Below are 23594 nucleotides of genomic sequence, written 5' to 3'. Positions count from 1 at the left end.
GGCTCCGGATGCGCAGGCTCAGCGGCCACGGCTCACGGGCCCAGCCGCTCCGCGGCACGTGGGATCTTCCCTGACCGGGGCACGAACCCGTGTCCCCTGCATCGGCAGGCGGACTCTCAACCTCTTAAAACCCTCAATTTGCTTTCTAAAAATTTATTTCTGTAAAAACGCAGTAAGGGAACTTCCACTTTTAGCCATGATGGAGTGAGGCTGAACTTGTCCTTCTAACATAAACAACAAAACTGGGCAAAATATATAAAATAACTGTTGCCAGACACTGGACAACAGGCAGTGCAGGATTGTGAACCATGGGTTGGGGGGACATGATACACTTGGTAATGTCACTGTTTTACAGATTATAGCACAGGGAGAAGGATCCGAAGCAGAGCACAACAGTCCACAGAGTTGAAGAAACAAAGATTGAAGTTCAAGGAGGCTGAAGGCTGAGGTACTCTGCAAGACAGAGTACTGAAAGTGATGGAACTATTCAGAGAAAGACATCCAAAAATCTGCATGGGGTCCTCGTGCATCTGTTGCCAGAGATTACAAACCTAGTTTGTGGCAAAATTCCTAGTTAGTGTTGGCGGGCCTAACAGTCTAGATCCTCTGAGTCCCAGTTAAGAGCTCTTTCCATCACGTATAGAAATTCTATTACATTTTATTAACATAAATATTATTAAAGCCAAGAGTTTTCATCTTTTAACAGATCTTCTAATCAACAAATTCAACTTTTATCTCACCTTTTGTTCTTTTGCTTACTCAGTACTATAATCAAATAGGCAATAAAAATGCCAAAAATAAGGTGACAAAAATGAACACACACAGATTAACCAATCTGATAATTCCTCCAAATAAATGAGTTTACCAAATGAAAATGAAAAACCGAACTCCACTTTCTTTGAATGAGATAATAATACTATAGCACTTAGTTTTTTATTTTATCAAACTTCAGAAAAGTAATTAAGTTTCAGTTCCTAATGATTATGCTCCCAATTAATGAAATTTGGCAGCTGCCCATATTGAAATTATACTCAATGCCACTAACCCAATTATCTTCTGTCAAGGTGACCCATAAAAATAATTGAGAATGGCATACCATTCAGTGTGCATTTAAGGAAACAGACCTCAATCTCTTTTGTTCCTAAAAGCACTACTCCTACAACAGGTCACTCATAACAAATGAGAGTAGTATTCTCACAGTTTAATGGAAAAAGTAACAGCAAACATTCAATTTACTTTACCCCAAAAAATTTCCTTGAAACTTCTGCTCTTGCCCAAAGATAAACTCTAGTAGCATGCAGGGTTTACAAGAAAAATAGGAAGTAGTGTATCATATTCAACAATTTCTTTCCTCCAAACATATAAGGCCAGAGCTATGTATAATTCAGCTTTAACACAGCTTTCTGTCTAATCAGAATGGAATCTTATAAAAGCAGTCTTAAAGTATAACAGAAGATATAATCATAAGGAGTCCTTTTTCGAACCATTCAAAAGGCGTAAATGTACAAAATGAAAAAAATAATTTGTTTTTAAAAATCCCATGTAACACTGTCACTAAAGTTCATTCTACAGAATTATGGGAATAAAGCTACCATGATAAGATTCTTTTTTTTTAAACCATAAGATACTTAATGCTGCTTTAATCAAACCTGTAGACTTAAGGTAAATTTTTAGAGAATTTACTTTTATTTAGGTTAAGAGAGATGCAAATACTACATACAGTATACTTTGAGCAAAGGTTTCACATCAATTCATTTAAAACAGGCTTTGTAGAATGACATTGTGGGCAGACATGTTAAGTTCTCCATAGCAGAATCATCAAATTAAATAAAAATACATGTCTACAATCCCATCTCTGAAATTACTGTATTTGGGGAGTTCTTGAAATTTCAGAATTATAAATAAGGGGTTCCCTTGGTATGGAATGAATGCCATAGTATTCTGTTTGTCACCTTGCCTGTAACTTGAACATATGTTAATTCAAAATTAAACATAATAGTTTCAAAAATATTAGAATATTGTAGACTGTTAGCTTTCATTAGCAGCTAAATTTTAAAATATTAACACTGTGCTACAGAAACAGTAAAGCAAAACAGGATATAATTCAAACAGAATGAACTGTTCACATCCTGTGTGCTAAGTGCTGGCACCATACGCTGAGACTCCTGCTTCTAAAATGTCTAGGAATAACTGACACCAGCTCATGCTCCTGCCAAGCAGAAAACTGGTTAAGTAAATATGAAATAATTATTTTCAGCCATTGGACAAGAGCCAACACAGGACTGTTCTCTCAGAAGGGAAACAAGGTAAATCCCAAGAAAATCTTTTTTTTTTTTTTGCCTATAGGCATTTTCCAGACTGCAGAACAGAGAGGAACAACACAAGTAGAACATGTCAGTCTTACTGACCTAAGCAGATATCTGAGATAGAAAATGCCTGAAGAGCTGAAATTTATGGAGCAGGGTATCAGAAAGAACTGTACAGAGATGAAATTTCAGAAATTTGTACAAGAGTTTTGGTCAAATATTAAATTGATCAGGTACACTGCAGAATTCTACTCAAGTTGGCCAAGAACAACTACCAAGTAGCATGAGCTGAACAACTACTGATGCTTATACATGGCTGGGAGACATCTGAGTTCCCAACATCCAGTTAGAGACTTCATTAAGTGCTCCAGGATTCATCAGAGACCCAGAAATGCCACACCTTGGGAATAAGGATGATCTAGAGCCACTTTTATTAAAGCTTAAAAACAAGAAGAAGCTGATGCAAAAGCAAATTAACCATCTGCCAAAACAAAACTCTATTACAAAGGACAACAAGATCCAGACACTCAATATCCTAGTGTCTATAATATACATTACAGGAAATCAAAAATTATTAGAAATGTGAAGAAACAGGAAATTGTGACCCATGACCTACAGAAAAAAATTAATCAACAAAAACAGATTCAGAAATGATAGAAGTAGCAGACAGACTGTAAAACAGTAACTATTAAGTAATTTTAAAAGATTGAAAGGAAAACATGAAATAATCAGAAAACAAATAGGAAATCTCAATAGAGAAATGGAAACTATTAAACCCACAGAACCAAGAATCTCAACAAACTCCAAGCAGGATCAACTAAAAAAAAGAAAACAACAAAACAAAAAGCAAACAAAAAAAGAGGCTCGTCACAATCCAAATGCTAAAAAATAAGGACAAAAGAGAAAATTATACAAATAGTCAGAAAAAAGCCTGTATTCTAAAAGGTCTCCAATTATCATATCAGCTTCCACCTTAAGAAAGTAGAAAAATAAGAGCAAATTAAACTCAACATAAGCAGAAGAAACAAAAGAAAAAAGAACAGCAACAATGAAATAGAAAAGAGAAAAAAAAAGGAAATCAGTGAAACCAAAAGCCGGTTCTTTGAGGAGATCAATAAAACTGATAAACCTCTAACCAAATATGGGCATGATCACAAAAGTAAACAGCACAGCAAAATAACTAGAACCCCAGCTTTCTAGACAGAAGATGAGAAGAGGAGCCCCAGGGAAACAAAATATCAGGAAGATCACAGAGGAGGCAGAACTGGAGAAAGCAACCCCATAAAGCTGTTTATGAATTCCAGGGCTCATAAACATGCAATCTTATTCACAGCACACCAGACTTTGAGAACTGAACTAACAGATACATCGTCCAGGCCCCAGGCCAGCTACTGGATGGCACATAAGCAGGACAGATTCAACCAGTACTATAAAGATTTTAAAAACAGAACTGATAGTAGAACTGTGACATGGCAAATAAAGAAACTACGCTATTTACATCAATAGAAGATAGTGACATATAAAATTTAAATATAATACATACAATTTATGGGGGGGGTTGGGGTTGTTTTGTTTTGGCCACACCGGGTGACATGCAGGATATCAATTCCCTGACCAGGGATTGGACACGTGTCCCCTGCAGTGGAAACGGAGTCTTAACCACCGGACCGCCAGGGAAGTCCCAATACATACAATTTAGATTTGGCATTAACATTACATAATTTTCTTTAGTATTAAATATACCTTTCTATTGTTTTCCTTCAGCTAATGCAAAAAACATTTTATCCATCAAAACTGATTAAAAGGAATGCAGCCTCCAATCAAGCTAAATGATAAAAGCCAAACTTAGCTTTAAAAGTCAGCCATTTTGAAACAATGCCTGGGATTTGACAAAATAATCCAGGGGGTAGGAGTCATAGATGAAAAAGAATGCACTGAAAGTTGGTAATTGTCAAACCAAGGAAATAGGTTCATTTTATTATTATCTTTGTTTTCATATGTTTGAAATTTTCACAATTAAAAAGTTAAAAAGGAGCTTCCCTGGTGGCGCAGTGGTTGAGAGTCCGCCTGCGGATGCAGGGGACACGGGTTCGTGCCCCGGTCCGGGAGGATCCCACGTGCCGCGGAGCGGCTGGGCCCGTGAGCCATGGCCGCTGAGCCTGCGCGTCTGGAGCCTGTGCTCCGCAACGGGAGAAGCCACAACAGTGAGAGGCCCACATACCGCAAAATAAAATAAAATAAAAAGTTAAAAAGAAAATGAGCCTTAGCTATGCTAAAATCAACTCAGGAAACATTTATTAACTTACTAGGAGCCTGCTTAGCACTTAGTAGTGCCAGTGTACTGGAACTACTTTTAGTAGTCCTACTTCTGTAGAGCAGACAGGTATGGAGAAAGGGCACCTACAGTCTTTAGACTCAGAGCTATAGCTATTTAACGTTTTAATTAGCTAATATTAAATAAAATTTAAAATTCTTCAGGAAAGCTCCTCAGTCACACTACCCACATCTCAGGTGTTCAACAGCCACATGTGACTAATGGCTAACATATGGAAATTCAGATGCAGAACATTTCCACCATCACAAGAAATTCTATTGGACAACACTGCTCTAGAGTGTACAGTTCAAATCTTAGAAACACTTAGACAGGTCTGCATCATTGGCTTAATTATACTTATTAGAGCCTCAACTGTGTCACCTGCAAAATGCGGACATTAACCTTGCAGGGTTAAGGTGAGAATTAAATACAAATGTATATAAAGAACCTGAGTAAGCACTCAATAAAATGTTTAAATAAAGGACTACGGTATCAGTTACGGCTTAAAATATTTAGACCCAACACAGTTTGACTGATTATAGAGAAATCTGAAAGCAGAAACTGAATTAAAATATACAATCAAGAGGAACAAGGTGTCTATTCTGAGATGGTGTAAATGTTCTACATCTTGAAAGGGGCATAGGCTGTACTGGTTTGTGACTTGTCAAAATTAAAAGAACAGTATGCTCAAGACAACTAATAGAACAGTACACTCAAAACCTGTGCATTTCACTGTAGGTAATTATACTTTAAATTTTTAAACGTATTTTTTTGAAAAGAAAACATAGGAACGCTAAAAAACTACCTTTATCCTCCCTTTCCTTTAATTCTTTTAGTTGGAGCTTCCATTTGCAGACAATATGTTAGCTTTTTATATCATACAATTTCTGGCAAACTATTACAACCATGAAAACGAATCTTAAGAATGATTTTTCCCCCTCCTAGTTTTATACTGTTTTAAAAAATAAATCTGTCTTCATTCTATAGTAAACGTCATCTGGTGCAAGTGGTCACACAGCTCTTGTTGATGCCAGCTCGCTCTACTGAAATGTTTTTAGCTATATATTTTTAATTTATTTATTTTTGCTGTGTTGGGTCTTCGTTTCTGTGTGAGGGCTTTCTCTAGTTGTGGCAAGCGGGGGCCACTCTCCATCGCGGTGTGTGGGCCTCTCACTATCACGGCCTCTCTCGTTGCGGAGCAAAGGCTCCAGACGCGCAGGCTCAGTAGTTGTGGCTCATGGGCCCAGTTGCTCAGCAGCATGTGGGATCCTCCCAGACCAGGGCTCGAACCCGTGTCCCCTGCATTAGCAGGCAGATTCTAAACCACTGCGCCACCAGGGAAGCCCTGTTTTTAGCTATACTGAGCCAAACTCTATCACCCTCTAATTTCTGTTTACTGATTCTAGCTCTTAAGACTTCAGTTTTCTCTTATTCAAGCTAAACATCTTTGTAATTTTAGCTGTTCCTTATATGAAAGTTTTAAGTCCCTTGACCTTTTGTGCCACCCTCTGAAGTCAATACAGTATTGTTCCCATACTTGTATATTTTATAAAACTAGTAAAATTTCAAAAAAAATAGACAATTTAAATGGGGTTGGGGACTTCCCTGGTGGCGCAGTGGTTAAGAATCCACCTGCCAATGCAGGGGACACGGGTTCAATCCCTGGTCCGGGAAGATCCCACATGCCGCGGAGCAACTAAGCCTGTGCTCCACAACTTATGAGCCTGCACTCTAGAGCCCGTGGGCCACAACTACTGAGCCCGCACGCCTAGAGCCCATGCTCCGCAACAAGAGAAGCCACTGCAATGAGAAACCCTCGCACCGCAACAAAGAGTAGCTCCCACTTGCTGCAACCAGAGAAAGCCAGAGCGCAGCAACAAAGACCCAATGCAGCCAAAAAATAAATAAATAAATTTATTTTTAAAATGGAGTTGCTTAATTTTTATTTTTCTAAATAAACAATCTTTTAAAAATCTGTCAGTATTTCACAAAACAAAAGGCATTTCAAAAATTTAAAGTAACATGTACATAGTCTCAGAACAAAAGACAAGAAAGGTCTATGGGAATTTTACACCAATATTTTCGTGGTGTGTCAGCATTACGGAGTCGTTGGTCTTTATCTCTCCAAGTTTTGGGTCCAGAAGTTAAAATTACAGATGAGGTCTTACTAGCCACAGAATTGAATGTGACAATCACCATCTGCTTTCTGGATACTAAAATCCTGTTAATGCATTAGAAAACGTGCCAGACTTCTCTTATCTGTCTTTTCTTTTCCCCCCAGCATTAAATTATGTCACTTGAGAAAAGAAAACTGAAGGAAAATTTAGGATTCCTGCTTAATATGAGTAGAACTCTGCTATGAACTCTGATTACTTAGGGATAGGACAAAATTCAATAAAACTCAAGGTATATACATATTACTGAGAGTCAGCTATTTAATAGAAGAACCTCATAGTTATTTCAATGATAAATAATCCCAAAGAGTTTAAAGAAAACAATGGAGTGGTCATGGGGACACAGCAACAAAAGTATAACCAATTACTCAATTATATAAAACCTTAACTGCAAATTATCTTAAAGCAAGCACTATTATTTTCAAGCATAACACATAAAACCAGAAATGAATTATTTACAGGATAATGGCTGCCCCCTAATTTCTAAACATTACACAAATCCTCATAAAAACAGGTTGGGGCTTCCCTGGTGGTGCAGTGGTTAAGGATCCACCTGCCAATGCAGGGGACACGGGTTCGAGCCCTGGTCCGGGAAGATCCCACATGCTGTGGAGCAACTAAGCCCGTGTGCCACAACTACCGAGCCCGCACGCCTAAAGCCCATGCTCTGCAACGAGAAGCCACAGCAATGAGAAGCCCACGCACCGCAACAAAGAGTAGCCCCTGCTCTCCACAACTAGAGAAAGCCTGCGTGCAGCAAGAAAGATCCAACTCAGCCAAAATAAATTTTAAAAATAAATAAATAAATAAATAAATAAATAAAACCATACAGGCCAAGAAAGGAAGCAAATAAAATCACCCAGAGGGGCTTCCCTGGTGGCGCAGTGGTTGCGCGTCCGCCTGCCGATGCAGGGGAACCAGGTTCGCGCCCCGGTCTGGGAGGATCCCACGTGCCGCGGAGCGGCTGGGCCCGTGAGCCATGGCCGCTGAGCCTGCGCGTCCGGACCCTGTGCCCCGCAACGGGAGAGGCCACAACAGAGGGAGGCCCGCATACCACAAAAAAAAAAAAAATAAAAAAAAATAAAATCACCCAGAGCATTACAAAGAGATAAGACAACTAAAAACTCTAATTTACATGTAATTGCATAAACACTGAAGACCCGAAGTCCCATGTTCCAATGGGAACTGTCCAAAAGAAGAATACAGCAGGGTCCTCGTGGTGAGTGAACGGGTAATATTCAGGATTCACCCAAGTTCACCCAAGCCAGAGGTCAAAAGGAAGTACTGAGAGACATGACGGATGAGAGCAATGGCTACTGGGGAGTCAAAATGTAGAGGCTCAGAAAGTCTGTAAGACCAAAGGTGGCAGTTTTAGTAAGGCATAGCTTTGGAGGAGAAGGAGACACCTTAGAAGGACAAAGTATCACTTGAAGGTTTGATGGAGAGGACAGCACTGAAGATCAAGGCCTTATTAAACCAATACAGAACAATGTGGGAGAGGGGACTTATTTTAAAAACTGCATTTGACTGTAGCAACAAAGAGGGTACTCTTGAACTAAGAGACTGAAGAAACCACCCAGCCTCACCCAAAAATAAAATTGTCTATATTGCTGGTGCAGTAAAACCCATCACAAATAACCTGAACAGAAAAAAGAACCCAGCGTTCATACCAAGTTACTTACATATAATTTTTAAAAGTGAAAAATTTGGGCAGATGAAAACACACCAAAAACCACAGCAATAACACAGAGGAAAGATTTAACACTCCATCACAAATTAGAAATAAATAACAAATGCAGACATAAAAGAACACCTCAAATCAAATATTCAAAATTTTAAAGAGCAAACAAGTTTTAAAATAGGAACAAACTGAACTTAAGAAACAGAAAAAAACAAAATCATCACAGAAATGAAGACTAAATTACAAGATGTATGATCTAAAAACATAGAAAATAAGACTTCTCAAGCAAATGAATAACAGAGAAAAGAACTGAAGGACTTTGTTGTAAAGCAGAAACTAACACACCATTGTAAAGCAATTACACTCCAATAAAGATGTTAAAAAAAAAAGAATTAAAGGAAACATAATATAAAAGAGATGCAAAGATCCAGGGAGGAGATATGGGGATATATGTATATGTATAACTGAAGGACTTTGTTGTAAAGCAGAAACTAACACACCATTGTAAAGCAATTACACTCCAATAAAGATGTTAAAAAAAAAAGAATTAAAGGAAACATAATATAAAAGAGATGCAAAGATCCAATAAGCAAAGATCACTGAAGAATGAAACAACTGACCAGAACTAATATTCAAAATTATAAGTCTTGACTCAAAAGAAAACATCAATCTACAATCTGAAACCACAGGGAAAATTTATCCAGAATAGTCAACACAGAGACATACCTAAGTAAAACAATTCAATTTTACAGATAAGAAAAATTCAAGTCTTCAAAAAGAAAGACCAAGTCATCAACAAAGAGAAGAAAATCAGGCTCGCATCAGCAACATATAAGCAAGACAACAGGGGGGCAATTATTTTCAAGAAATGTAAGAAGATGTGAATCAAGGATTTTAAACCCAGCCAAGCTGTCCTTCAAACATCAAGACACTAGGAAATCACTTTTAACATCTAAGACCTGAAGAGATTTCCACAAGCACTGTTGAGGCATCTATACTAGACAATAAGCTTCATCCAACCAAGAGATAACTTGGGAAAACTTCAGAAAAAGGTCTGCTGTTTAATATTAACTATATTTAATTGTAGAATTAAGTCTAAAACAAAAGTATTGATGAGGGTAGAATAGTACATAAAATGGCATGCTCTCACAAAGTAAAAATAACTTTAAAAAGTCAGAGGAAAAGAGACTAGAAAAAAAATTAAGTAGAATAAGCTCATTCACTACCTCACACATAAGAAAATGGATTTACCGCCTGCCAATGCAGGGGACACGGGTTCGATCCCTGGTCCAGGAAGATCCCACACGCTGTGGACCAACTAAGCCCGTGAGTCACAACTACTGAGCCTGCGCTCTAGAGCCTGTAACCCATACCTACTGAAGCCTGCACGCCTTGAGCCTGTGCCCCGCAACAAGAGAAGCCACCGCCATGAGAAGCCCACACACCGCAACAAAGAGTAGTCCCCGCTCGCCACAACTAGAGAAAGCCTGTGCACAGCGATGAAGACCCAACACAGCCAAAAAAAAAAAAAAAAAGTTTCATGACATTGAATTTGGTAGTGATTTCTTAGATGTGGCTCCAAAGGCACAGAAAACAAAAGAAAAAAGAGAAAAAGTAGACTTCATGAAAATTTAAAAATTTTGTGCATCAAAAGATGACACACAGGGACTTCCCTGGTGGTCCAGTGGTTAAGCCTCCGCGCTCCCAATGCAAGGGGCATGGGTTCGATCCCTGGTTGGGGAACCAGGATCCCGCATGCTGTGCGGTGCAGTAAATAAATAAATAAACAAACGAACAAACAGGCCTGGGGGGAAAAAAGACTACACACAGATGGAAGAAAATAGTTGCAAGTCATATATCTGATAAGGCATCGACAGCCAGTAAACAGAGAGGAATCTTACAACTCAACAAAAAACAACCCAATTAAAAAATGGGCAAGGACTTAATTAGACCTTTCTCCAAAGACAACATACAGATGGCCAATAAGCACATAAAAAGACACTCAACATCACTAATCATTAGGAAAACGAAAATCAAAATTGCGATGAGATACTATTTCATGGTCACTAGTATGGCTATTATGAAACAAAAACAAAAACAGAAAACAGTAGTGTTGGCAAGAATGCAGAGAAACTGGAACCCTTGTGCACTGCTGGGAACCACTATGGAAAAGGTATGGTATGCCTCAAGAATTACCATATGACCCAGCAATCTGCTTCTTGGTATATACCCAAAGGCATTGAAAGCAGGGTCTTGAAGAGAGATCTGTACACCCATGTTCATAGCACCATTATTCCCAATGGCTAAAATGTGGAGGTAACCCAAGTGTCCATTGACAGATGAACAGATAAACAAAAAGTGGTGTATAAATACAACAGAACTTTATTCAGCCTTAAAAAAGAAGGAGGGCTTCCCTGGTGGCGCAGTGGTTGAGAGTCCGCCTGCCAATGCAGGGGACACGGGTTCGTGCCCCGGTCCGGGAAGATCCCAGATGCCGTGGAGCGGCTGGGCCCGTGAGCCATGGCCGCTGAGCCTGCGCGTCCGGAGCCTGTGCTCCGCAATGGGAGAGCCACAGGCCACAACAGTGAGAGGCCCGCGTACCGCAAAAAAAATAAAAAAATTAAAAAAATAAAAGAAGAAGAAGGAAATTCTGACACCTGCTACAACATGGATGGACCTTGAGGATACTGTGCTGAGTGAAATAAGCCCGTCATATAAAGACACATGCTGTATGAGCCCACTCCCATGCAGTTCCTAGAGGAGCCAAACCCACAGAAACAGAAAGCAGATGGTGGGTGCCAGGGGCTGGGGGAGGGGTGGTGATGGGGGAGTTGTTTAACGGGTGCAGAGTTTCAGTTTGGGAAGATGAAAAAGTTCTGGAGATGGAGGGGTTGATGGTTGCACAATGATGTGAATGTGCTTATTAATGCCACTGAACTGTACACTTAAAAAATGGCTAAGATGGTAAATTTTATATTATGCATATTTCACCATAATTTTTAAAAATGGGGGAAAAAAAGAAAATGGATTTATTTTATAGGTGACAAATAAAATAATAGCATAAAATTCACAATCACAGCATAAAATTCCCTCCCCTCCACACCCTAAGTAAGAAAAAAAGAGGACTAAAGGAATTTTTTTTGGCCACGCCACGTGGCTTGAAGCATCTTAGTTCCCTGACCAGGGATCAAACCCGGGCCCACGGCAGTAAAAGCACCGAATCCTAACCACTGGACCTCCAGGGAATTCCCAGGAATTTTTAAAGGTATAAACATAAAAGTTTATAAAACATAAAACTGATTAAAACAAAAATATAAACCTTCCTAAATACCAAAAAATATACAAAAGCAAAATAATAATATTAAACAGAATACAAAGCATAACGTAAAACGAAGATGAGATCAATTCAATGAAAAAGCTAACATCCTTAATAGACTACACCTATAATAGATGTTTACTAATACATATGCTTTACCATTTACCAAGGACTTTTATACATATCTCACTACCTGACCAGTGAGGTAGGGCAGAAAAGTACTCTTTCTCTCTTTACTCAAATTTACAAACTAAAGCTTAAAAAACATGAAAGATAAAGTAAAGCAAAGTCAGGATTAAAACCCATCATCTATTTTTCTTTCCACACCAGGCTTCCCCCATTGAGCATCAAGATTGTTTCAAAACACAAATTGAAGAAATGTATAATATTTTATTTCCTGCTTTAAAAGTGTTACTTAGCCACCCCACAAAAATCTTTAGAATGAATTAGCCTGAAACTTTTGATACTCTGGGTACAAAGCTTCTTCTAACAAAGAAAATGTTGGAAGAAGTGTAAGTCTCCTTAATGGAAGTGGCAACTAAGTTGGCAAAGAATGTGACACTATCTCAGATACTAGATGCAAGAATAGACACACTTCAGGGGACTTCCCTGGTGGCGCAGTGGATAAGACTCCGCACTCCCAATGCAGGGGGCCCAGGTTGGATCCCTGGTCAGGGAACTAGATCCCACATGCATGCCACAACTAAGGAGTCCACGTGCCACAACTAAGGAGCCCTGGAGCTGCAACTAAAGAGCCCACCTGCTGTAACTAAGACCTGGTGCAACCAAAATTTAAGAAAATAATAATAACAGACACACTTCAGAGTGAGGGAAGGGCTACCCAGACCCAGGCTGTGTGACCTCTAAGTAAGTTCAGGTATGGCCAGTTCCCTACAATACTAGTTTTGAAAACACATTTTGGTTCCCACACGATTCATAATTTGACATTTTGAGCACACTAAATTTCAAATTTCAAGTTTGCTTCTGTGGGATTTGTCCACCAGAAATACTAGATGAACACAGAAAACTGCGCCCAGCTGAAACGAGCTGCATAGGCACGCACAACAAAGACACGCCTCAAACATCTAAACTCCCTCAGTTCACCCTGTGGGTTATGAGGCGTTACAACTTTCTCTCAGATTTAAGATAATTTTCCTTCCATCACTTCATAATAATTCACCAGCTGCAATCCTTCTGACACCTACCTCTACAAGCAAACTTCAGGTCTTTTCCAAGGTAAAAGGCAGTATTTACATTATAGTATTTCCATATTGGTTAGCCATTTTACATATGTAAAACTGTGCTATCATTTCTATTAGGTTCTTACCTTGGTTCCTAATTTGGCATCAATGAAGTTTTTAGTTGTGCCGACTCCATTTTTCCCACAAGCCCCGTGGGTTTTACTACCTGATTTTGCATAGTGCACTGACTTTTAGGAACCCGTATGTTCTGATATAGCACAACTGACTGTACATAAAGCAATTAGAAATATACTTTAGACAATGTAATCATAAGTATTGCCTATACTTATTACAATTTCCTCAAAAGAGTAATGCAAAGTTTATATCAGCTAATGTGGAAAAAAAGCCTGGCATAAATTCTGGCTCAAAATAGATGATCAATAAATGCCAATTTACTTCATTTCCCTCTTCTTAAAGATTCTGACTCGGTTCCCAAGCACCGATAAGCAAAGGTGATCTTGTAATCTTCAATGAGATCTCTCTGAAAAAAAGGGTACCATATTAAGTGAAAGCCATTAACACAGGGGAAAAAATTTTTTTTCTTGAATCGGAACCACCACCATGTGTGGAAGTACACAACCAGCCCAGAGAGGTTTTTTTCCCCCTAGGTCTATATTCTGTTCTTTTTAAACACACGGGGATACTTTTTTTTTTTTTTTTTTGGCTGTGCTCAGGCTCTCTCTAGTTGTGGTGAGCAGGGGCAACTCTTCGTTGCGGTGCGCAGGCTTCTCATTGTGGTGGCTTCTCTTGTTGTGGAGCACGGGCTCTAGGAGCGTGGGCTTCAGTAGTTGTGGCTCGCGGGCTATAGAGAGCAGGTTCAGTAGTTGTGGCTCACAGGCTTAGTTGCTCCGCGGCATGTGGGTTCTTCCCAGACCAGGGATCGAACCCGTGTCCCCTGCATGGGCAGGCAGACTCTTAACCACTGTGCCACCAGGGAAGTCCCTTGGGTCTATATTCTTAAAAGCAAACTTTCATCTCTCCTTTTATACACAATCAGATAAAACAACTCTTACAGATTACACAGAGAAATGCTCATATAATCTCCTCTATAATAAAAACCAACAATCTTTAAGATTAAAATTATCACTGGCTTCAAATAAGATTATAATTTCCCCAGTAGGTTTTAGTACAAATTTCAAACAATCTCAACTGAAAATGTGTTCCTATTATACTTACCAAAGAAAATCTCAGTGGAATAGAGCATATCAGGTAACAAAAATATTAACCTCTCCATCATTTATTTCTATATTGCAATTTCTATTTCACTTTTAAATAGACAAAAAGATTGCTTTTATTAAATTAAAATTTTATGGAATTACTTTAGTTCCAAATTAAGTAGTGAAAATACAATTCATATCTTACCTAAAGGGGAAAAACCACATGCAACAAGTTAAGCTAGTTTTTTTGTAAGTTACAACTTCAATACAAGTTTGTACAGCATGTATCATAAAACAGCTTAAATGTAAATGTACAGCTGACATTCCAGGGAAATTCCCAGAAGTCAAGAATACAGTCACAGGACTTCCCTGGTGACGCAGTGGTTAAGAATCCGCCCGCCCATGCAGGGGACACAGATTCGAGCCCTGGTCCGGGAAGATCCCACATGCCAAGGAGCAACTAAGCCCATGGGCCGCAACTACCGAGCCTGCGCTCTAGAGACTGCAAGCCACAACTACTGAGCCTGCTTGCTACTACTACCGAAGCCTGCGCACCTAGAGCCCGTGCTCCGCAACAAAAGAAGCCCACGCACCGCAATGAAGAGTAGCCCCTGCTCGTAGCAACTAGAGAAAGCCCCCGCGCAGCAATGAAGACAACGCAGCCAAAAATAAATTAATTAATTAATTAAGAAAAAAAATACAGTCACAGCAAAAATTGCCTCCCCTCCACGTCCTAATATATATACTAACAACCATCACTCTTTTAAATCTCTTCACTTGTTCTTCTTACCATCAGCACTGGCAACTGACATTATTTCTAAAACCATTTTACACTAAGAATCTTAAGTTTTTCTCCCTTCAATAGGGCTACTGCCTCCAAATAGAGAGCAAAGTTGTATTTAGATGTGGATGCTAAGGGTTGGCTACGGTCACTGATTAGTTAAGTGGCTGGCCCTGCCACACCAGCTTCCCAGCATACCTTTCCCAAATTCCAAGAATTCAATTTGATTTTTAAATTTTCTACAAAACACTCACAAAGCAACTCTAAATTACAAATGTTCTCCCTTCTAACATTTTATATTCCTGTCTCGTAATATCATATACACTGGTCCTCACCCCTGACTTTGTGTCAGAATCCGTTTTAGAGCTTTATGAAACTACAGACGACTGAGTTTTACTACCTGATACAACAGGCTCCTCATGACAAACATCCTCATTTAATCCAGATGCCATTTCTCCACCAATGCTAACACAACCAAAAAAGAAACAATAAAAATGTCCTCTTATGCTTTTGTGATGGGAAGAAGGCCATGTAAACAAACCTAATACCATGATTCATTAATAAATGAAACTTCCAAGGTCTCACCGGGTAATACAGGTTCTGCCTGATACCCTACAATTACCTCATATAACAATGTATTCTACAATGCCACGGCCCAGCTTAACTCCCTTCTCCAAAAGTCTTTATGCAAGCACAAAATCCAAAGATTACGATTTCTCTCTCCTGCCCTATAGTCACTGTCTTAACACTGATTTTATGCAAAAATATTTCTTGAATACGTATTATGGTACGTTATTCTAACTAATGGGGGTATAGCAATTAACAGAACAAAATCCCTATCCTCATAAAACCTACGTTTTAATTACGGTAGACATGTGATAAATTACTTGTATACATATGTCAGATGATGGTAAGTGATGAGAAAAATAAAGCAAGGAAGAAAATAAGAAGGTTGAGCTGAAGAGGACTTCTGGTCAAGGAAGACCTCAATATAACATTTAGAGGACATGTGAGCAGAATTCTGAAAGAAAATAAGAGAAGAAATGAACCATGCAGTTATCTGGGGGAGAAAATTCTGAACAAACAGTCCTTTGCATATCATCCCTTCTATAACCTAGTTTTTTATGTCCAAAAGCACTTTTTTGAACAAAGAAAATATATTTGAATCAATGATCTCTAAGAAATGCATTATCAGAAGCAGAAATACTAAAGGAAATTAGAATGCACACTAAACAAAGAGATCCCTACTGTTAAAGCTGGTTGGCCAGTAGCTCTCCTGTCCACCAATCATACAGGCACCATGTCTGCCTCTGGAAACTACTTTTAAACAGTCTTCAAAGTAATAGTTGGGATGGCAACTCTATACCATCAAATAACTTAGTTTGTGTAATCCCCAATAATGGCCAAGACTGCAAGGCTTTGAAATACTCGCATAATCAAACGTTAAATTCAGTTCCCTATTAGCTTTTGTCTGCTTCTCTGCACATATCATGTTGTCTATTACAAGCGAAAACTAAACTGTAGTCGTTCATTTTTTTTTTTACCAGAATACTCTAGTCTAGAAATAATCTGCACAAACAAGTATTTTAATCTACTTTTAACCCAAAAGAATCATGTCTTGAACATTTCAGGTTTCTAACACAATAAAGCATTTAAAAATATATATCCTTCGTCAATTTATATAAAAACATATACTTCTGTGTTTGTTCATACTATATCCATTCCAGAAAGGATTTAGGATAGAAATATAAAAGAAAACAAACAAATCAGTGCATTTGCCACATTATCAGATTTTTCTTCTCATAAGATTCTTTAGAGACTTTTTTAAAAAGTATTTTGTGAGTTTCATAAGAATGTAGTGTATTTACATTATAGCAAAATTGCATTTCGTTTTCTAATTCACTTCTTTTTTTATTAAGATTTTTTTTTGATGTGGACCTTTTTTTTTTTTAAAGTCTTTATTGAATGTGCTACAACACTGCCTCTGCTTTATGCCTCTGCTTCCTGGCCGCAAGGCCTGTGGGATCCCAGCACCCCTGACCAGGGATCGAACCCACACCCCCTGCACTGGAAGGCGAAGTCTCAACCACTGGACTGCCAGGGAAGTCCCTCTAATTCACTTTTAAACAAATTTATTCTAGTTCAAACATTTGATTACCTACTGTATACAGAAGAAAGGGGACTTCAGAGCAGGTAAAACTTTGTTTCCATTTTTTATTTTTTTTTTTGTTATTTTCTAAACACATGCAGTACGGGTAAAAGTATATTAAGACCAATTTCAAGGTCACTGTCCTCACTCGGTTGCATAACTATTATTGTCACAAAGAAACTAAAGTCAGCTGACCTTCCTATGCACATATAACAATTCCTAATTTTAATTTCATCTGCAACTAAGTCCAACCTAAGTATCATTAACTGTAGAAACAGCACTTTTTCCAAAAGCAATAAATAACATGAAATAATTTACCTACAATATTTGTAGGTACCTAAAATATGTGTAGCCACCTAACAATTACTACAACTCCTTTTACCTAACAAGGAACTAGGCAGGTGTGGTGAAAGTGCCGTGAAAAAAAAAGTTTCAGGACTTCCCTGGTGGTGCAGTGGTTAAGAACCCGTCTGCCAATGCAGGGGACACGGGTTCGAGCCCTGGTCCGGGAAGATCTCACATGCCGAGGAGCAACTAAGCCCATGCACCACAACTACTGAGCCTGCGCTCTAGAGCCCATGAGCCACAACTACTGAGCCCTCGTGCCACAACTACTGAAGCCCGCACGCCTAGAGCCCGTGCTTCGCAACGAGAAGCCACCGTAATGAGAAGCCCGCGGACCGCAACAAAGACCCAACGCAGCCGGAAAAAAAGTTGCATTCCTGACCCTTACACTAGCTGTTAGCCTTAATCTCAGGGTGTTCCTTAATCTTGAGACATCTTGATACTAAAGGAGGATTCTACAAGTGCACTGTCCAAAATGGTAACCATTTACCACATGTGGCTATGTGAAGTTAAATTAATTAAAATTAAGAATTCAATTCCTCAATCACACTAGCCATATTTCAAGTGTACAAGAGCCACATGTGGCTAATGGCTATCACAATGGAGAGAACAACTACTCCTTTACAAGTTGTAAAAGTAAATAAACTGCTGTGGTAAAAAGGTGCTATAGTCCTACCTACACTCCGATTAGTCTTGAAACCAAAAAAAAAGGCAACAGGGACCTCAAGGTAACTAAGAGTTAACACCGTATTGGATGCGACTTTCCTATGTATGTTTCCACACGAACTGACTAAATCTGTAGGCATATGGATATTTCTTGTAAAATCAAAGTTAGTTCAACATGGGTTACTTCCCTTTCTCTAGAAAACTCGGATCCTCAGAGCTGTTATACTTTTCAAACAAATGAAATACATTTAAATTACAAGAGGAAAGAACTAACACTTTCGTACACACACTCCAAATTTGAAGTCTTAAGTCTGGCAAATGCAGTTAATCCTTTCATAAAGAAGTGTCAGCACGAAAGCGGCAACCCACACACTAGATGCCAAACAAAAAACGTGCTACTAAGTATTAATTACAGCACCAAAGCTACAAGGCCGATGTTACCGTGTCAACAGTCCCTCCAAACATCATCGCATTTACGGTTATTAAAAAAAAAAAATGCAAACGGCAAACGTGAAATGCAGGGAATGATCGAGCCTGAGCTAGCGTCAAAAAGATCCATTTCACAAGTCCTTATATTCTCTTTTCTCTGCTGCTCATTTCTTGCCTCAGTGTTAATACGCTTCGGTCTACAAGAAAATCTGTGTCCAGAACTTCTCCGCTGAAAGCTCTTAACTTTCCACTTCCTACTGGACCGCCCCCTCGCAATGGGCCCCACCTCCCAAGGAGGATGATGTTTCCCGCTCGGAAGCTAAGAAATAAATGTCTCTCCCCTACTCCTGAGAGGAGGTAAAGAGGCCGAGAAGCTGCAGATCCCAGCATTCCTACTGACTCCATCGAGGCTGTCGTTTAGAAGCCTTCCTCTCCTCTTCTGAACTCCTTTCTTCCTTCCCTCCTCCCAGGTCATTCAGTGACCCCGAGCCGGGCGGGGACAGGTGACTCCCAAGAGGAGAGAAGAGGGAGGGACGGACGACGGAGGGAGAGCCGCGCTTGGGCAATGAATGAGCTGTGCCGCATCCGCACCACCTGTTCCTTCCAAGGGTGCCACCCCGGCCTGCCGGCAGGCTTCCCAAACCACCCGGGCCGCCGCTCCTGCCCGTGTCGCCCGCTTCCCCGCTGAAGGCCAGGCCTCTGCCCCCTTCGCTCAGGGCGAATGAAAACCGGCCGCTTCGAAGCCAGGAGAACGGGGCCTACTCCGGAACCACGGCCTCCGGAGCGTGGGGACGGGAGGAGGAAGCCCGTGGCCCCTGGCGCGCGGGCCCAAGTGGGAACCCCGAGGAGGGAACGAGGCAGTGCATTCGGCCTGACTAGGAGCACGAAGGAGAGGTCCCGGGCGGCGGTGGCCGGGTGCCCCTGGACCGAGGTTAGGGGTGACAGGCCCGTGTACCGGCTAAATCCTCCCCACTGCTGGTCCGGAGCCTCCCACTTACCAAGATCCGCTTGAAGAGCGCGTTCTCCTTGGGCGGGAGGCTCACGGCCGGCATCGTTCCGGCTCCTCCCGCTGCTCCCGCCACCGCCGGGCTCGGTCAGTCTGTTTGTCCGACCGCCGCCGCCGCCGCCGCCGCCGCCGTCGTTCCCTGGCTGCTTCAGCCTTGATTGCCCCGATCCACCGCCGCCACCGGGCCTCGGGTGTCACCGCGTCGCCCAACCCAGACACCCCCTTCCCCTCGTAGTCTTTTTTCCCTTCTCACTTAACACTGCCGCCGCCTCCCCCCGCCCCCACGGGTCTCCGTCGGCGGTTCACGTGGTAACTGAACAGACCGACAGAGGCAGCCAAAATGGCGGACGTGGAGAGCTTTCCCACCCGGGTCACACCTCCTAACACGCAGGCGCGATGACCTCCTTTCCCCACCTCCTCTGTCCTGGAGCTTGCTGGGAAACCTGGAGGCCCGCCCAGGTCCGCGCAGGCCGCGAGGGTCGCGGCAGGCCCCGCCCATCCTTTCGGTTTCTTGTCTCCGAGGCGCCAGGGAAGCTACGGGAGAGTGGCTAACTGCGGTTCCGACCCCGTCCGCATCAAAAGTAGCGATTCCACTACTTCTTGCTAGATTGGCTTTTCATTCATTGGGTAGACTCTTCCAGTCTGTATAATCATAGTTTGAGCCTAAAGTGCTAAAATCCCGATGTCCAAAAAGCGGTGTGTTTGATCGTGGACCAAGTGCCTAATTAAGCAGCAGAGGCGGAGGGGAAATGAAGGTTTCACCCCAGTGGGAACTTGTAAATAGATCCAGAGAGGATGGGGCTTACTGGAGTCTGAAAAGCGTGAAAGAGTTAACCAAGTTAAATGGGCCTGGCTGGGGCATCAGTGATTTATTACTTTAAGAGGACCCTGGAAACGTAGTCAGCCAGATCCGAAGTACCATGTTTGCACTGCCAAAGAAACATCTGAAGGTTAAAGGGTGTGTTTTTATTTCATCGCCGAGTTCATGCAATGCAGTGTTGAGGACTGTATGAATCACCTTGGGTTGTGAAGAATTCAAGGTCACTGACTCCCCTGGAACTGGCTTCAAGCTAGTGCTTAATACTGTGACTCCCCGTCACTAGAAATCCTTAAATCTTAGGAAGCCGAAGAGTACCTGGCAAGGATACTAGAGAACTGCTGCAGTAAGCAAGGTCAGACTGATACCTAATAGAGTCTCTTCAAGCCATTTCACTGAAACCCGACAGTAAAACTATTTTAAAAGTGGCATTCTATTGATGACTACAAACTTTCACATCGTATGAGCCATTTTTATCCTTGATTGCTTTTGATTATCTCTCTCCAGATCCTGAATTCCATCAGTAGTAGCATTCTGTACATCATGAATCATTATACAATATATGCAGTAGCTTTGATTTTTTAATCATAGTTACACAGATGTTTTACTGTTTTCGGTTTGCTCTTTAATCCTCCATGGAAGGTGTGAGTTGAGTAAGATGTTTCCCAGTGGAAAAATCTGCGACTAATACTTGGATTTGCTAGCTGCTATCTTGCATGCCCTCTCCTTTTGCCTGGGGCATAAGTAAGATTTTAGAAGTCAGATCCTGGAATTTCTTCAAATTCTGTGATGTCTCTTTAAAAGTTTCATTAAGAAAATTGTATGTACAAGAAACCATTTTTGAGTTTTGAAATATGGCCAGTTTTTTAACTTTAGCTTTAAAAAAAAAAAAAAAAAAATAAGAAAATTTGAATTCATAAAAACGGCTGTTATTTAGTGGTAATCTGCAAACTTCACCGCCCCCAACAGGTCTTTCAACTATCAAAAAAAAAAACAAACTAAGAACAAATTTAGAATTCATAAAAACGGCTGTTATTTAGTGGTAATCTGCAAACTTCACCGCCCCCAACAGGTCTTTCAACTATCTGAACTATTAAAAAGTAGAAGAATTGTCTAACTTAAGGTGATAATTTTAGCTTAGCTACTAACTTGGGTTTCCAAATCTCTAGCTTCATACCCAAAAGTCCTTCTGGCAATATTATTTGCTATGTTTTTCTAAATTTCTCCTGTAAATAATATTCTATTTTCACCTTGGGGGAAGAAAATTTCTGGTCTTTGAAACAAACTGTAGTTTCTACCGGAAGCTGAGTAACTGAATAGATGAGATAGCAATATAGTTTGGCAAATATGTTCCTTTTGGCTAATGACAAATAAATAAAAATCTTTAAGACTCAGTGAATACTAGTCTGATTCAACATTTATGTGAGTTACAAACATCCTAGTTAAAATGCACGTACAGATAGTTGGACCACACAGTCAGTGATTTGATAGCCTGAACTCAATAAAATGTCTACCCTGATAGATCACCACTATTTGACAAATAGCGATCCCATTTAAGGGCTTATGCTTTGAATGACAGCTATGCAGGGAGTTAACATATCCAAGGCTAGGTGTGATGATGATGATGGTGATGGTGGTAGTTATTTCATTCATCTTACACCATGTGTTTGCATATCAATTTTGTGATAAATTCACCATAAATAAAGAAATAACTTTGCAAACTTCACCGTAAATAAATAACTTTGCAAAAGAGATACATAGAGTGAAATTCCCCCATCTTCATATATGTAAGAGGTTCTCTATTGACACTTCTACATCTTTACATATTTACATTTTCTAGAAACAAACATAAAAGAAATCTATGTATTTGCCACCCAGATTTACAAAATGTTAACGTTTTGTGATTGCTTTTTTTTTTAATAAAAACTTGCAGATACAGCTATCCCTCTCTGAATTTGATGTACAGTATTCTCCTGCTTCATAAATCAGTAAACATGTAGGAAGCACTTTTACCTTTTATACTGTTTTCAATTCTGGCTTTACTTTAACCCTTCCCCGGGAGATGTGCGTTGAGTAAGATGTTTTCCAGTGGAAAAATCTGGGACTAAAAATTTGATTTTCCAGCAACATGGATGGACGTGGAGATTATCATACTAAGTGAAATAAGTCAGACAGAGAAAGACAAATATCACATGATATGCCTTATATGCGGAATATTTAAAAAAATTATACAAATGAACTTATTTACAAAACAGAAACAGACTCACAGATTTAGAGAACGAACTTAACTACGGTTACCAGGGAGGAAGGGTGGGGAAAAGGGATAGACTGGAAATTTGGGATTGACATGTACAGACTGCTATATTTAAAATAGATAACCAGGGCTTTCCTGGTGGCACAGTGGTTAAGAATCTGCCTGCCTATGCAGGGAACACAGGTTTGAGCCCTGGTCGGGGAAGACCCTACATGCCGCGGAGCAACTAAGCCAGTAAGCCACAACTACTGAAGCCTGCATGCCTGGAGTCTGTGCTCTGCAACAAGAGAAGCCACCGCAATGAGAAGCCCGCGCACCACAATGAAGAGTAGCCCCCGCTCACCGCAGCTAGAGGAAGCCCGCGCGCAGCAAGGAAGATCCAGCGCAGCCAAAAATAAATAAAAAAAATAAGTAAATTTATTTTTTTAAAAATAAATAAATAAAATAAAATAGATAACCAACAAGGACCTACTGTATAGCACAGGGAACTCATCTAAATATCTGTAACCACCTAAATGGGAAAAGAATTTGAAAAAGAATAGATACATGTATATGTAAAAATAAAATAAAAATTTGATTTTCTAACTGCTTACTAGAAAGGGGGAACCCTTTGCCTGGGTCATAAATAAGGTGTTAGCATTCAGTTTCTGGGGATGGTTAAATGAATGTCACGTAGCAACTTCTACCAAAATATCACAGCTATTAGCTCCTGGCTGAAATTGCTTCATCAGGATTCTTTTCAAGATGGAGTTTCACCTACAGCTGCCTACTCCAAGTGTAGGGTTCCATCAGCTCTAACACGCTGAGAGAAATGTGCTTATACTTCATCACTTCCCCAAAATATACACTGGTAAAAGGACACGAGGGGCAAAAGAACAAAACAGGCTTTTCCAATAGCAGTAGTGAAATTTAGTAATTTGCCTAATGGTTTTGTATGCTCTGACTAAATGTGCCTTCT

At 40.2% G+C, this 23594-nt stretch overlaps 1 protein-coding gene across 2 annotated transcripts in view; it reads right to left on the bottom strand.

Moving 5' to 3' along the window:
* Positions 1-19935, bottom strand: part of NAA15 (N-alpha-acetyltransferase 15, NatA auxiliary subunit) — a 76018-nt gene extending 56083 nt beyond the window's left edge. The window contains exon 1 of one of the 2 annotated variants that reach the window (XM_007103826.3): positions 19558-19935. In XM_007103826.3, the coding sequence (XP_007103888.1) occupies positions 19558-19611 (54 nt within the window). In that variant the 5' untranslated portion in view covers positions 19612-19935. The remainder of the gene's footprint in view (positions 1-19557) is intronic. The other variant, XM_007103827.4, reaches the window with a different exon arrangement.
* Positions 19936-23594: the final 3659 nt, after the last annotated feature.

This window comes from Physeter macrocephalus, chromosome 7, assembly GCF_002837175.3.
Source record: "Physeter macrocephalus isolate SW-GA chromosome 7, ASM283717v5, whole genome shotgun sequence".
NCBI lineage: Eukaryota > Metazoa > Chordata > Mammalia > Artiodactyla > Physeteridae > Physeter > Physeter macrocephalus.
The sequence above is the reverse complement of the archived record's forward strand: the minus strand, read 5'-3'. Positions and strand labels throughout refer to the sequence as shown.